We start from the raw sequence: 16995 nt of genomic DNA on the forward strand, positions 1-16995 counted from the left end.
ATTTTGCCACATGAGTGACATCTTGGGGAAAATGAAGGATAGAAATTCAATAAATAAATAAATATGATCACATTTCCTTTGTGGACCTTCCACATCAACAAGGTTTCATTATAGTGGAAAAAATGGAGTTGGAGTATAAATCCCTTGCTCCCTCTCAATTTGCCTATTGACTTATGATGGCTCCATTAATTTCATAGGGAAAATTCAGAGATGGCTTGCCATTGTCTGTCTTTCAGATATAGCCTAAACCAACTGGTATTAGGCAGTTGCCCTTCCAAGTACTAACTAGGCCTGATTCTGGTTAGCTCCCAAAATCAGACAGGATGTGGAAAAACAACAGAATAGGGTGTTACATGCTTGATTTATTATTCTTCACAATCACAGGCTAGGCTAAATGTGGAATAAAGAGGCAGGCTAGGCTTATGTAATGTTTGCATATGAACATCTAGGATCATTATGGCTAATAGGGTTTAAGATCAATTTCCCCAAGCACAGAAATGCTTACTATGAACTACAGTAAAGCCTCTTCATAATCTCTTTCTCTTTTTCCTAACACACATCTTTCCCCTAACCACGTTTCCCCCCAATTGTCCTTCTTGGTCTACTTTACAGATTTTAGCATCTTGTCTTCTTTCTTTCTGTTAACAGGTAACCTCTGCATTGCCCAGTCATTGAAAATCCCACAGGATCGCAAAGACAAGACCTTCGAATTTGATAAAATAATCAAGCTCCTCCTAGATACTCCTGGAGCCAGGGCTATCATTGTCTTTGCCTACGATGAGGATATAAAGTAAGGATGATTGGAGACATTAATTTGTATACATTTAATGACTATAGACTAGCAACAATATATAGAGAATGTAGGTGCTTGTAGAAAGAGGCAGAGAAAGCAGGGTGGAGGCACTGTTTATGGGCTGTAGCACCCACAATAAGCATTTGGGGGCATTTCCAAATTTTGAAACATAGGTCATAAATGAACAGATGAGTTGAAAAATTGGTTATGGACTATACCACTTCTAATTAAAAAAAGAGGAAATGAATGATTATATTCTTTCCCATGGGAATAATCTTTCCACATAGAAGACTTAGCATATCAGCATAGAATCCTATCTAGAACTCTTTTCCATAGGGATGGTAAGGATATTCATAATTATTCTTTCCTATTGTGAAAAGTGGGTTACCTGACAGCTGGGAAACATTGTTGTGATAAATAATATAGCATTGCAATTTTCTACCACTTCCCCGGTATTCAACATCCTGAAGTTTTGCACAGGAAATATTCTGTAGAGAAAACCACATTATTTTCTGTATGCAAACAAACCTGTTTCCTGTGCAGGAACACTTTCATTTGCAGGAAACATGTTTTTGCAAACACAAACTCATGTGGTTTTCTCTACAGTGTAATTCCTTGTCAACACACTTGTTTAACATTTCAAATATCAAGAAAATACAATTTTTTAAAAAAATTGTCATTGGCAAAAAGTTACCCCAGATGATTCTTTTGTACAGCCACAGATATTGTAAACAATAGTTTACAAATCAATCAGTGGAAATCTTAGGACATTTTAGTCCCACAGGTCACATTTTATTGAGAACTTACATTGATGTCAACCTGCAATATAGTCATAGAATGTGGTTTCTCAATAAAATGTGGTTGCACCATTGTAAATAGGGTTCCCAAAGTTCAGCTACTTGCCATATCCCAACAGAGCTATTGTTTTTATTTTTTCCTTCAGGGTTTTTGCTGTTGCTGATGTCATTGTTCCAACCCTGCCAAATGTATCTGAGGCAAACTAGTCAGGCCCAGCATGGTGTAGTGGTCTGAACAATAGACTACAACTCTGAAGATCAGGGTTCGATTCCCCACTCAGCCATGAAAACCCACTGGGTGACTATGGGTGAGTCACATACTCTCAGCCCAAAAAAGCTTTAGGGTTTAGGGTTGCCATTAAGTCAGAAATGACTTGAATGCACACAACAATAGCAGTAAGTCCCATCCCATATTTTTATGGAACACATGATGCAGTGAAATGGAAGTAATGCCAATGTTTGTTAATAAATTTGCCAAAGTTTTCCAGTTTGTTTGTTTCGTCATAGAAGAAATGGACACTGGAATTCACAGAGGTCTAGAAATACTGCATTAAAAAACTCTGTACATTCTATTTTATTTTACTTTTATTCCACCTTGTTATTTTTGATATACTTGTGGTAACACATTTAATTCTATATGTAGAAACATCCTTTAGGAATGGAATCCTCCATGTCAAGTGAAGGGGAAGGGGCTATGATGGTGATGTTCATGATGATAATCAGTCTGGACTGGGAGGAAATATGTAGCAGTCTAGAACAGTAGCAAATCTCAAAGATTATGTGACCATTAATGTGTTTTCAGTTATGAGATTTGACATTTTGAATGTGTGCTAGCATTTATGTTCCATTCTTTCTTTTGTTTTAGTAATGGTTGTGTTGGTAGTTAAGAAAAGCTCAGTTAAAATGGCAAAATATAATTTTGTTTGAAGGTACAGTTGCAGTGACTCAATTTTCTAGGATGTGTGCTGATTAAAAAAAATCAATGGCATCTATAGGTCATAGAGATCCAAACTCTTTGCCAAGTGATTTGTAGAACAGAAAATGCAAGGTAAATAAAACACAGTCTTATTAAAATTGATCCTTAGTAGAGCAGTTTCAAGGGATTTAGGACAGGGAAACAAAGACTATGCCTTTCTTGTATGAGGATGTCACCCAATAATTCCTTTTTGGAATGCTAATATTATGTTTCAGAAAAAATGTGCAAGATCCTTTTACTTTTTAAGGTCCATTTTTAATGGTTTGAACATGTTTAAACAAGATTTTAGACCAAATGAAACAGAACTATTTAAAAATGAGGACCAGAAAAGAAAGCCAGCAGGAGGGAGGGAGAGAAGGTGAAAGAGAGAGAGAAGAAAAGATATTTCAGATTTTTCTGAAACATTCTATATCCTTTAAGACATTCAAATGGCTCATTTTCAGTGGTTTGAAAATATTTAAAGAACAAAAATGAAATACATTTTTCAGAAATATGACAAAGAAAAGAAGGCAGAAGCATTCAAAATAAATCTTTGTGAGAAAGAAAAGAAACTGATAGAAACTAAGGGCTGAAACTGATGGCCCTGAAGGGACAGCTTCATGCCGCCCCTTTGAGTGCCAGATCAGGGCTGCAGCAACTGCACACCATGGCCCCAATCTGGCTATTTGTCGCTCAAAAAGAGGAGAAAAAATGGTAGCTGCCAAAAGCTACCGTGCCTTTGAGGCACTCGAGTGGCGTGTGGCATCTAAATGCCACACCACCACAGCACCGTGAAGCCAGCCCACCTGTGGGTATGCGGATGCCTTCTGGGCAGCCTTGGGGTGGCATCAGTGCATGCATCATGCATACCAGCATGCCCCCATTCCTCCCACAAGGTGGCTTTTAATGTTGGTCTGTACTGGCCCTAAATAAAGAATAGAGGTAATTATCACCCCGTACAGACAGGCCAAAATAAAGCTGCTTTGGGTCACTTTGGAGGTAGGCTGTTTAAATGATACATGCATCCTAAGAGTCTGGAAGCCATACCAAAGCCACGCTCCAGTCCTAAGCATACCTCCAAAGTGACCCAAAGCAGCTTTATTTTGGCCTGTCTGTACAGGCCCTAAGTTAGCCTTCTGTCAAGATCTACAGTGGTGTCAGAACTGTGGAACTTAAGTTTCAATGCAAACAACCAGTCTTTGAGTCAATGTTTAAGCCTAATACACTATACAACCCCCAAGTCCTAAAATCTCACCCCCTAAATTGGTGTGCAAAACTACATTCCCATAGCTAGCTCTAACGGTACATACCCACCTGCCTTCCTGCTCACCATTTCAAAAGCACTACCAGACTAGAAGCCTGAAGCCTGCAAAGGAAAAAACACCCCCATGCATTCCCATAGACCGAAGTGACCCAGACATTCAAGGACAGGAGAAAGCTACCAGGCCTGACTCTCTATTTTAACACTCCCTTTCATACAAAGAAATGCCTGACTATCCCACCACGTACATCCATAACCCTATTTGCCACCTATTGTTTAATAACTATCCAAATGATTGTCTGAAGATTTCTAGTAATCCTCCTCTGGCAAAGAAAACCTGGAATAGGATTTTTGATTTATGGAGAGTTGGTATAACAGATCGTTAGCATGTCCCATAAGCAGCTTGATTTGAACAGCTGAGCAAAGGTGAATATGAGTGGGCCCTATTCTCCTTGTTTGGCTTGGATAATGCTGTGTTGTTGTTGTTTTTAATATTGTTGTTGTTTGTTTTGACCCTAACTTTTGATTACTTGTATAAGTAAGGCTTTTGTGAATGCCCTAGAAAAGAACATGGGGGGGGGGGGGTGGAGTTGGAATGATCATCCTTCCTTCAGTCTGAGTGACTATTCCAATTGCTGTGCTGCTGAGAACCTAATTTCTGCAGCAGTTTCTTGTTCATTGGACAAGAGGATTCTCTGAAGGGATGGGCTTTTGCCTCTTATCCAGGGTTATCCTAGGAGCAGCCTTTCAGAATTGTCCCAAGGCAAACCAGTGCAGGATTGCCTAAGTTTGCACATTGATTCAGTAGCTGCCTTTTTTAATCTCACCTTTCTCCTGTAAATGGAACTCCAGAGATAGAATCTGTTTCTACATAATGCTCCTTTCCTGGATATGTTAGATTGCTCCAAGCGGACTGCTTTGACTTTAGTGGTTTTAGATAAAACTTATAAAAGTTCTTACTGCATCTGGGAATCTTATTTCTAATGGACAATTCTTGCCAAGTTGATGAGGGTCCATAGTCAAGCACCTCTACTTCCAGTTGTCATCTTATCCCTGAAGTAGCATACTTAGCAATTCAAGTGAGAAAGAGAAATGAGAGACAATAATGTAATTTCCCACCAATTAATGCCACCATCCCCAAAATTTAGTGCATTTTAAGTGAGTGGCAGTACAAAACCCATTAATTGTGTAGTAGATGGTGATGCATCTTGGAGTCTATCATCTGGAGAGCACCCAGTTTGGGAGGCCTAAATTGTGCATTGGTCTGCATGACTTGCATAGAAGAGCTTGTATGGAAAATGTCTGAAGTGAGTTTGAAGTGGTACTGATTGCCAAATGCAAAAAGAGTTACAACATTGTCACCTTTAATTATGCCCCCAATGAAGATAATGGATATTCCACTGGGTAACAATTAAAAGAAATTATGCCAATATACAGCTTGTTTTAGGTAAGACTAATAGAAATTCTTATAGCAGTAGGGAATCTTTTACCCGGTGCACTACTCTTGTATAGATCACGAGGCAGTATCATGTTTCCATTGTTTGTGCTACACAGTTTATCATCTTGGAGATGTAGAATGTGAACTATGGTTTTTAGAGGGGACTCAGCAAATACAGAAAGCAAGTTGAATGTTACAAAGGCACCAATTCCTTATTATTTTGCATAAAGCAAGCAGATGCTCCTACAGCTCAGAATATACTAAGCAGAATTTCATGACACCAGAATTTTCTGTAGCCAGTCAAAAGCTCAGTTCAGGTGCTTATGTCAAAGTTTTTTTATCCCCAATTCTCAGAACACCTTGTGTGTGCATGTGTATGGCTCTTCCAGCCCAAAAAGTTTAGAGGAGCAACTATTAATTTTAATATGTTTAAAGGCAGAAATCTGCGAAAACATTATTATGCAAGAATGGTTCAGTCCTAGAGCCCTTCCTCACTACACAATGTTGTGCTATGATTCCACTCTATCTGCCATAGTGACATCCTGTGGAGTCCTAAGAGTTGCACATTAGGAAGAGGCATTTAAAATTCTCAGCCAAAGAGCTGGTGCTTCACCAAACTACAAACACCAAGATTCCATAGGGAAGTAACCATAGAATTGCACTGGACAACCTACAGATGCCTCCTCTGGCATTTGGAGGTCCTCCGGTACCAATTCTATGGTGGATCAATTGATGTTGATCATAGAGTCACGCTGGAGGACCTATAGGGGAGAGGGAGAGGAGGTGGAAGAAAGGGAGTTTAATGTCAGTGTTTAGCTTTAAATATTGGACATTACTTATAGTATTCTTGGACCCACATTACTCTGTTCTATCTTTCTGTATTTTGTACACTTTGCTTGCCAAAAAGCAGATCTTTGAGGAGCAGTGGTGTCACCCCCACTTAGTGGAGCCTGCAGCCCCCCCCACACACACCTAGTGACATAGTCTGCTGTGATTGCTTAAATGTATGTGCTGAATAGGGTTCTCAAACAATTGAGCTGTGATGAACCTTACACAAATTACAGATACACAAATATCAGCCCTGATAGGTGTAGTCTGCAGCCGCCCCCCTTTCCCCCATGACATTCCTAGTTTGAAGTGGATTTCCACTTTGGGTCCCGATTTCCTCTTTTGGGGTGATTTTTCCATTTAGGTTTCCACTTAGGCACGACCTATAGTTTGTCCGTTCGGATAAAACTGGACACTAATATTAGCCTGTAGCCAAAAGACAATGATGCAATCTTGCACAATGAGGAGATTGTGCAGGTTCAAGCCTAAGACTTCAACCTGCTGACCAAATTATGATTTAGCCTTTGTGTCTGAATCCACTTCCCCATCTGCACCAGTATTGTCAACCAGGACAGAAAGAACAAAACAGTTGTTAGTTAATGGGAACTATCTGATTTTTTTTCTTGTTGCATGTATCCAGTATTACATGGAGACTAATTCCCCATCCCCAAACATTGCTTCCTATATAAGAGAAATATTGCCACCATAAACACCAGGCAATATAACTATGCCAGACTGCTGTTTGTTTCTGTGTGTTACCTCAGGGAGAAATTATTTTTAGGTCCTGCATGACTTCCTTTTCTATTGCCTGCTGAATCCCACAAGCAATTTTATGATGGCATACCATTTGATGCTATGTTGAAAACACCAACCCTAGGGTGTTTTCTTCATTGCATGAAAGCATACAGGTACAATGGGAAGGAACTAAAAGAAAGCCACAATTCCTACTTCTCCAAATCAATATACCACTCTGCTAGAGTATGATACAACATAAGGAAAAATTGCATTCCAGACTCAGAGCATAATTTGATAACACTTAAGATGTCACTTACCTGAGTTCTAAAGGGTATTTCTATGGGAAAGATGTACCTTCCCATTAGGGAGCAACATCCAGTTCACATTCAGATCTATCTCTCCCTCTCACTCTCTCCTTGTGCAGTTAATATATATGGAAATGTTAAAATGATATATCAGTTAATAGTAACAAAGTATTAGAAAAACAACAAGTAGAGTAGCAAAGTAAACTCACAATATGAGCACTAATAACAGAGAAAAGAAAAGAAAAACATAACACCTCAAACGCCAGTTATCATAAATTCTCAACTAGCATGAGGTATCCATTTTGCCTAAGGGCCACAATCCACAAAATAACATTTCCAAGATCTGGTTAAAAAAACCAAGGTTGAACCTCTAGAAATGATGTTACCGCATGCATCATATTTTTCTGGCTTTTTCTATAAATTTTCCCATGTTCCCATTTCATCATATTAATGTAGGAACCAGAGATGAAAAGAAAAATTGAAAAATATTCAAAAAATGACTGAAAAACATGTTTGTGCAGAAATCAGTATTTCTGCATTGAACTATTCCATGCATAGAAGGATGTTTTCTGCACATAAAAATGCTATTTTCTGTGCCAAACAGACATGTTTTGTGCAGAATAACTCCCAAATTGTGGATAATGGGAGAAAAATGCATAGTTTCCAAGGACTTAGGCTCTGTCCAGACTGGCACTTTGTGCCGGCCTGGGGGTGAAGTGAAGGTGTCGCATCTAGATGATGCACACCCTTGATGATGTCAGTAGGGTTCCATGATATTGTGCGCCACTCCAGATGGCACATGGCATCATGATGCCCCTGTGGCACTCTGTCCAGATGAATGCAGGGGTGTCATATAGCCACACCGCTGCTTTTTGTGGCTCCTTTTTGCATCCTCAGAAGGCCAGATCAGGGCTGCGGCATGAGGTTGCCATGGCCCCGATCCAACTGAAGAAGGGATGGCTGCATGCCACCTCTTTAGGGCTGTCTGTACAGCCCCTTACTCACAGTGGCAAGGAAATTGCCAAAATTACTTATTGTTACCTTGAGGAAGAAACCTAGGGGCTCGACAGACCACCCCGAATGGGCGGGCTGGAGGTGTCCATTTCTATTCCCGAGGGAGGCCACAGCAGCCAAACTGCACGGCCTCCCTCCACACCAAAACCCTCTGCTAAAAGCAGGGTAATTTTAGTGCATGTGGTGGATGCCATGAGTGTGCCATTGGTGCACTGTCACACATCGATGATGCAAGCATGGCACCATGACGTGTGAATGCTGTGCTGCGCTTACATCATGATGGCAGCCACCATGTGGATGGGAGGCCGCCATCATGGCACCGCTGTTACATCCTAGGGTTCGGGAGTGTGTGGATGCTCTGCCCAGGGAGCCACAAAGCACCCGCCTGTACTGGGCCATAGTGAATAATTACATCCCTAGTGGGAAGAATTGATGTCACAGTGCTGGTATGTCTGCTGCATTCATGGGTTAGTGGGTAGATGAACAAAGTGCAGCTTCATACAAATAATTTGTTGATGCACAGAAGCCAAAAGAGTTAGAAGGAGTTGGTATCTATATTTTAGCACATTAAGTCATCACAATTACCTTGTGTTATCATGTCATTAGATGAAAGATATTAGAAGGAAATGAGAGCTGAAAGTGTAGTGGATTGATAACAATAGCTGGGAGGGTTGAGGTTTTCAACAAGCAGGTGGAAGGAACTGACTTTGAATTCTGGAATTTTCTGAAATAATCATCATAATAGCAGTCCTCTGAAATATGTCAATAACTTTATTTTTTAAACAAAATGTTTCTGGGGACAGAAAAGGGGAGGAAGGGGGCACTTATCTGGAAAAGCTGATAATTCAGTTTTTGTGAGGGCAGGATTTTTTGACGTCTTATTTCACATACCAGTTAAGTCCTAACATAGTGCATCATTTTCCATTTAAAGGCAAAGAAAATAAGCTTCTATTAAAAACATAAAAATAAAATATTGCCATCTAAATTCCTGTACATATCCTTATCCCTGAAAAGGGGGGGGGGGTGGAGTGTTTCTTTTTATTGCTTTGGGATAAGGCATAGTGCCAGGCTATGGTTTATAATTATTTCTTCTTGTTTCTCATTGTTCCTGATGGCTATTGCTATCACACTGGGATGTTGCTCAAAAGACTGGGTTATTTCACTTCTTCACTTTTTAAAATACATAATGTCACTTCTTTCCCCCCTTCTTCCCATCAATCTACCATAATTGTTACAAACATCGTGGCTGTATTGAGACACTTATGTCCTATGTGATTTCCCTTCCTTTTAGGATAGTCATTTCATCCCTTCTATTATTGGACAGAACCTGCCTTTGCAAATGTATCCCATCACATACTTGCATATTCATTACAAAGCAAATTGGGATAGCTATATTTTCTCCAGTATAAAATTAACAACAGTTAAATCTCTGTGGACCTGTGTGTATAGCTCTTACTACAATGACGTAATTAGCACTGAAATTACCATAGGAATAGAAAGAGAAGTTGAATGAAGTGTAAAATAAAGATAAATTACTGGAAAGAAATAACCCTATGTTTTGTGTTTAGGAAGACATAAAAATGTTATATATCAAATTTATTGAATCTTTAGATACGTTAATGCCCCTGACTGTCTAAGGGAGTGAAACATTTAAAAGACTGAGAGTGCTATGGTGCAAATAAAAAAATTGGTCTTCTAGTTCCAGAGTCTTTGTGTGGCAGAAGTCTCTAGAAATGCTAAACCTCAGCATAATTTGAGGAGAAACAATTCTGATTCTTTCTTCTTCATTTGAATTTTTGAACCTTCAAGTCCTTTATGTCCTTCTGAATAGGAAAACAATTTTGAATTTTAGTACATTCTTATTTAAAGCACGAACCATAGCAAAAAAATTCAGCTGTAGTGAAGTTAGTTTTTCATCTTCTTAGCAAAAAGTATCCATTCAGTTTACACTGACTCAAAGTGGCAAGATAGGTGCTTTGCCTAGTTATGGCTCTGGATTATAATCAAGCCATTTCCATTTATTCCTTATCAACGTCATGGATTATTAGCCTAAATTTAGAACATCATAAATAAGTCCATATATTCTTGAGCAGATTCTTCACTGGGACACATTACTATTCAGTTTGTATTGGAAGTATGGGTTTAGTTTTTGAATGGCTTTTGATCAGTGAAGTACTTCAGAAATTTGTAAAGCCTGATCACAAGGAATTTGAGTCCCAAGTTTGAGGGAAATCTGGACAGTAAATGATGATGATTTTCATAATTGTGACAAAACAAACAAGCAAACAAAAGCTGCATTTTCAAATGCAAACCTGAACTTTTGCAATCATACAAAGAATAATTAGGATGAGCAAAAACTATGCCTGGTTGAAAGTACTTTAGTTATGTTAGGCAAAGTACTCTAGTCATGTTATGCAAAGTGTTAGTCAAAAGGAAACACAACAAGAAGAAAAATGAAACGGAACAAGGAGACATAAGTTTCACAACACTGATTAAGGCAGGAGAGGGCAGACATCATTTTATTAGACTCACCAAACAGAGAGGGGGGCAAGACCCAGGTATTTGATTTGGCTTTCAGACTTCTGACAAAATGCCCTCTTCCTGGATACCTTGACCTTTCTTCACTTCAATAGCCTAATCCAAGTGTGAAAAGCCTGTGGTTATACATTTATTCAGTAATTAGTTGTTGATGTTGATCTATCTTTTACCCATCCCTGGCCTAGTATTGCCCAACTATACAGACTGCTGGCTACATGTCAGTGATCAATCTGCTCTGCATTTTACTTTTCACTTTAAAGGTGGTTCCAGTCATGCTGAACCCAATGTTAATAACAGGTTCAGAAACCTTGGATACCTCTTTTAAAGTTGGTACTAAAACAAACTTTAGCAGAATTACCACTTCAGCAATCTCCAGTGGCTCTTTCTAAGAAAGGTAGTGGAGCCAGGGAAAGAAAAAATAGTTATGTCACACCAGATCAATTAACAAAAACTTGTGGACATACTAATGTTCCTTTCAGAGCAGATAAAAGGAAGCTCTGTTTCACATAGCACATAGTAAAATTCATTACTACCTAAATGTCTTTACTATTTGTTTACTTTATTATTTACTTTATTCCCAGGAGAGTACCCAATGTGTCTTCCAAAACAACAAATTAAAACTGTTTACAAAATTTTTTAAAACCAATTTTAAACCATCATATTTAAACACTGTAAAAATGATTAAATATCATGCAAAAATAGATAAAAGATACATCTAAATGAGCACCTTCCCTTCTTAATCATTACAAGCTTGTTGAAATAAAAATGTCTTTGCTTGCTGGTGAAAGGAAAGCAGGGTGGGGGCCAGCCTAGGCTCTCATGGAAAGCAATTCCACAGCATGGGAGCAGCCACTGAGAAAGTTCTCTCTCATGTCTTCACCAAGTGAGCCTGTGATGGTGGTGGGACCAAGAGAAAGCTTTCCCCTGAGGATCATAAAGCTCTGATAGGTTCATACAATCTTTAAAATAGTCTGAATCATTTAATTAGTCTTTAAAGGGGAATCAGAAAAAATCATGGTGCCTAAGCCTTATCTTTGGCAACATAGTGGCTATATTATATCTCCAGACTTGGTATACTTGCACTTATGACCTGCTTAGGGGTTGCCAATAGACATTTGAGTGTCCTAGTAGTGAAAACAATGCCAGACTAGATAGAGCTTTAGTCTGATCAAACATGAACGTTGCATTCTAAATTAAGCACAAGGCACATAATGAATGTAAGAAGCGAACTGCTGGGCCAAGTTAAGGGTGAAACAAGTCCAGCATCCTGTTTTTAACGTGAATCAGAAAGATGCTTTGATGCAGCAACATGGGTTTCCCACTGTGTTAGTTTTCTGAGCAAGCAGTATTCAAAGGTATGCTGCCTGTGTACATGAGGGTAACAGACAACCTCTGTGGTGAATAACTTTCCTGATCTATACCTTGTGTGAACTCATTGTCTTGGTTTAGTGACACAAAAACTTGAGCATTTGGGGAATGGAGAAGAGCTCTAGTAACTTCTTCGAAATTTGGCCAGTTTTCCACTTTGTGAAACATAATACATGTGGAATGCTGGGAAGCTGAAATCAGTCAACAATGGTGGTAGAGAGTGTTAATTTGCTATGAAACCAGCAGTAATACTAAACAGTTACTGCTCACTAAATTTGCCCAAAGCTGATTTTAAGTTATTGAAGATGGTATTTTTGAAAAATTCCATTGCATTTTATAATGTCTAAATGACTAGAAAAAAAAATATCCCCCTTGATTTAAAAACAACATAACTGCTTCCTAGAAATATCAAAATGTAGAGCTGATTGTCTAATTTCCTAGATTGTCCAACTTCCTAGAAACAATGAAAAGCGATTCTGAAAGCATCTTCATTTAGTAGATTTTTTCCCCATCTCTGAACTTGCAGTCATATTGATGTATTGTTCCAGCTCATTAAGCAACCTTTCTCTGCTTCCTGTTGCTCCCAAGTGAAAAAGTACAATTTTCTCCTTTAAAAAACAACTTTTTTCCCCTTTTATATTTGGGTGAATTTTAAATGTTTTTCCCTACAGGCAAATCCTTGCAGCAGCAAAAAGGTCTGGTCAAGTTGGGCATTTTCTGTGGGTGGCCTCAGATACTTGGGGCTCCAAAATGAGCCCCATAATTCACCAGGAAGATGTTGCTGAGGGAGCCATCACCATTCTGCCTAAACGTGCAACAATAGAAGGTAAGGGTTTGATTCTAGTTGCCTCTCTGGTATCTTTCCTCCTCCTCCTCCTCCTCCTCCTCTCTCTCTCTCTCTCTCTCTCTCGTAGATATTTTATATAAATGTACACTGTGAACTTTAACTAATGAAAAGATATCTCAAGCACCATTTAAGGTTCAGAGAAAAAACATCAGTGCGACCAAATTTGAGATAAATCATCTTCCTTATGATGTGTACACTGCTGATACATAAAGGAAATAAATCTGTTACTTCACCAGTTGGAAATATGTCAATATTTTGAAAGGATTTCTGAGGCTTGCTGGTTGTGCTCTGTTTGTGAGACAGCAATATCACGGGAGTAGCATGAAAGGTCTGACTCACTGGTAGTGACAACAGAACATTCTATAAATCGTGAAGTTATATTTGCAGAATGGCAATAGCAAAGCATACAGACCTGAGGCAGGCTCTTGCTAAATGAGCAATTGGTCACCAGTGACCACTCCAGCAAGAGGTTCTAGTAAGAGTTTACATCCTACTTATACATTCTGCCATAATGATTACGGTCATGCCTTCCAGCTCTTGATATCTCAGTGATGCTAATACAATAGATTCCTACATGAGGAAGGGGTTGAACTAGATAATCTTTGAAATCTTTCCCCATTTTATCATTCCTTTAATAGTGTATTTGCCACTTTCTTTACAAAACCTCCTACAAAGGTCTAGGAATAATATGGCATTCCTCTCCCATGGATGTTCCCAGCAGCTTGTACACATACTGTGCAAGTGACACCCAGCTGCTTGGGAAGGTTTGTAAACATGCTTTTGGGATTTGAAGCAATCACATGCTAGAAGGTGTGCACACATTTTCAGATTTGGTAAGGGAACAGCTGCTGCAGCAGCAGATGTTTCGATAAAAAGGGAGTGCATAAAAGAGTGATAGCTTTCTGGGAGTCTTCCAGAGAAGCTGTGATGCTGGCTAGCTGACGAACCAAAATCTCAGAGTTCAAAAGCTAAAGCATTCCAAAATACAAGATCATCCAGTCTAGTCATTCGTACTTTTCAGTATCTTAGGAACAGCATAAAAGTCATATAAATTTTTGAATTATCATTAAAGCCATGGAATATATCCTTCATAATAGGGATGGGAGTATGTTCACCACTCTTTGTTTCCAGCAGGATATAGAATTTTCTTACACTTTGTAAGCCACACTAAGAATACTAGTGCATTGCTTTATGGAAGTTTCTCAGGTGCATTGCTTTTCTCAGGTGCATGGCTTTAGTGAAGTTTCTTGGGGAATTAATCTGGGCAGAAATATTGGCCCGGTACAGATGGACCCTTTGCAGCACGCCCATGATGTGCTAGGGTTGCTCGGGGGTGGGGCGTGCACACGCCCCACAACCCTAGCATATAATGAGCATGCCGCAGATGGTGCAAGCAGCAATGATGTGCCAGCAGTGCAGCCTCCAAACGGGGCTGCGCCACTGGCACATAATCATAACATCACTGGTGCTTTGGGGTGGTGCAAGTGCGCCACAAAAAGGAGCTGCTTCCGTGCACTCCTTTCTTGCTGCGCAGCAGCGCCATACAATTTTGTTGCTTCGGTGCTGCTGTGGAGCAAGGAGAGGTGCCTCCCTGGCATCTATTTTTGGCACTCTGTACCGCACCATAGATGGGTTTCCCCCACTGTTTCACCCTCCTTTTCTGTTTGTTTGTTTATTTGTTAAAGAAGTTCCATATCTTTTGTTTTCTCTTCTGGAGAAACACTGTTTTCTGTTCTGGAGAAACTTTACTGCACAACAACAATCACTGCAAAATCACAAACTCAAAAAAGCAAATGTTCAAGGAGGCAAAATATGCTAGTTTTCTCCCTGCTTTCTTTGTTGCTTCCATTGCACTCTACACATGGAGGGTAATCATTTAAAGAAGAGAGCCTTCTCTGTCTGTGTCTTCTGTCCACGTAGTGCAGAAGCCTAATTTTCCAAATGTTCAAAATTGTGTAGAGAACATCCATTAAAAGAGTGGGGACTTTCTTCTTCTAAATGTCATTCTCCATTCATGAAAAGGTGTTGGACTAACTTAGGGCTACACAAATGGGTGGCTGGATGTTGCCCCTTTTGCTCCAGATTAGGGCCGCAGCAACTGCTTCTTTTTCACTCCCTGGAAAGAGCATACTAGCCACAACAGGGCGGCATGATGACACACTTTCCGCGTTGTGCTATTTGGACGCTGCGTGAGTTGTGCCATAATGCCACACAGCATTTAAACGGACACGCGGCATCATGGAGTGATGGGGGTGAGGTTATGGTGTTGAGCGTGCGGACGCTACACTGTGATTCCACCCACAGACCGGCACAAAGTCTGTAATCCCCTTACTCACTTTTCCTCATGTCCTTAGGCTGCCTCATTTCATAATCCCATAGGGTTTTTCTGTAGAGAGCCAACAACCTCTAATAGTACATGTCTTTATGTTTCAGCATTCAGTACAGTCATGCAGGCCACATGACCACCAGAGCCGTCCTTGGACAACCCTGGCTCTTTAGCTTAGTTGAGCACTACATTCGGTCATGACTAGACATTCATGTCAAGGGATTACCTTTACCTTTTTATGTCTCTTATGTATTAGGCCAACTCTTTAAAGAGAGCAAAGGCCCGTTACAAACAGGCCTTAAAGTACGCGACGAGCGCGTACTAGGGTTAGAAAGGGACATCCTTTCCGGACGCCCCTAATCCTAGTACGTGCTTCGCACGTAGAAAATGGTGGCAGCCATTCCACACGGCCACCGCCATCACTACATCACAACCACGCCACCTCCAAATGAGGCGGCACGGTTGTGACGTATTGGGGCTGCCCCAGGGCATCTAGTGCACCCTTTCCAAGGCCCCGGAAGGAGCTCTGTTTCGGAGCTCCTTCCTGGCTTTGCGTCGCTGGGCACAGCCTTCAGATAGCTGCGCCCAGTGACGCAGAGGAGAAAGGGGTCAAGCGGCCCCTTTCTCCTTCTCCCTGCCGTCGCGGGGTGTCCTTGGGACTTGGAGCCCCAAGGACACCCCTTTCCAGGTGGCAGGGAAGCAGCGTTTTGCCGCTTCCCCACGGCCTGGAAAGCAGCGGATTGGGGCCTCAGCGGCTGCCGCTCTGGCTGCTGAGGCCCCAATCCAGCGGGGAAACAGGCGGGTGCAGGCTGCCGCTTTTCAACAGTGTAACCCGCCAAAGAGACTTATCTGCACATTAAAATGAGATCTGGGATATGTTTCTAACTTAAAGGAAGATCAAATATTTGCATTCTTTTTTTATTAAGTACACTCTGTTATTATACTACTTATTCTTCTCTGACTTATTAGAAATTCTGGCTTTTAAAAAACTCTCTATTACACATAAAAATGGTTAAAGGAGTAATTTTATTTTTTTAAAAAAAACCATTAACTCATTACTTCATAACATTCTTATATGCTCTACTTTAATAATTGATCATTAACCTTTTTTCTCAGGTGCATTTACCCATTACCTCACTACAATGAGGAATAGGGCTAGTTATGAATAACATTTTTAAGACTGGGTGCGTAGATTTCTATATAATGTCGTGTTCTTATTATTTGCCATCAAGTTAACTTTGACTGATGGCAACTCTATGAATTGGAGATCTCCAAGAGCCCTGGTCATCGACAGCACTGCTCAGGTCTTGCAAACTCAGGGACATACCTTTCTTTATTGAAATGATCCCTCTGTAATGTGGTTCTACTGTCCTCCCACTGCCTTAAACTTCACAGAGCATTATAATTTTTTCCCACTGAGTCATCTCTTCTCATCATACAATAGTCTCAATTTCTAGTCATTTTGGCTTCTAGGGAGAATTCAGTTTTGTTTTTGTTTTGTATTTTTGTTTTCTTGTATTGTTAATATGGATTGTGTGTGTTTTAATTCTCTGTAAGCCGCCCTGATCGTTGGAAGGGCGGGGTATAAATAAAATTTTTATTTATTTATTATTTATTTTGGACCTAGTTATTTGTCCTTTTGGCAAAGAATTCTGTATTACTGTTCCCCAGCCCCACATTTCAAATGCAATATAATTCTGGTTCCTCCCTCAAATAATGGTGTCCTGGTTGGACATAGGTAATTGGACACTATTGAATCAGAAGGCAATCATGGTGCTGTTGATCTGTTT

At 40.1% G+C, this 16995-nt stretch overlaps 1 protein-coding gene across 1 annotated transcript in view; it reads left to right on the plus strand.

The window, feature by feature from the left end:
- GRM7 (glutamate metabotropic receptor 7) overlaps window positions 1-16995 on the plus strand; it is a 513800-nt gene that overhangs the window by 205722 nt on the left and 291083 nt on the right. Inside the window, 2 exon segments of the mRNA XM_042453709.1 lie at window positions 649-790; window positions 12704-12858. Of these exon segments, the coding sequence (XP_042309643.1) occupies window positions 649-790; window positions 12704-12858 (297 nt within the window).

The sequence above is a fragment of the Sceloporus undulatus genome, chromosome 2 (genome assembly GCF_019175285.1).
Source record: "Sceloporus undulatus isolate JIND9_A2432 ecotype Alabama chromosome 2, SceUnd_v1.1, whole genome shotgun sequence".
In the NCBI taxonomy this organism is placed as follows: Eukaryota; Metazoa; Chordata; class Lepidosauria; order Squamata; family Phrynosomatidae; genus Sceloporus; species Sceloporus undulatus.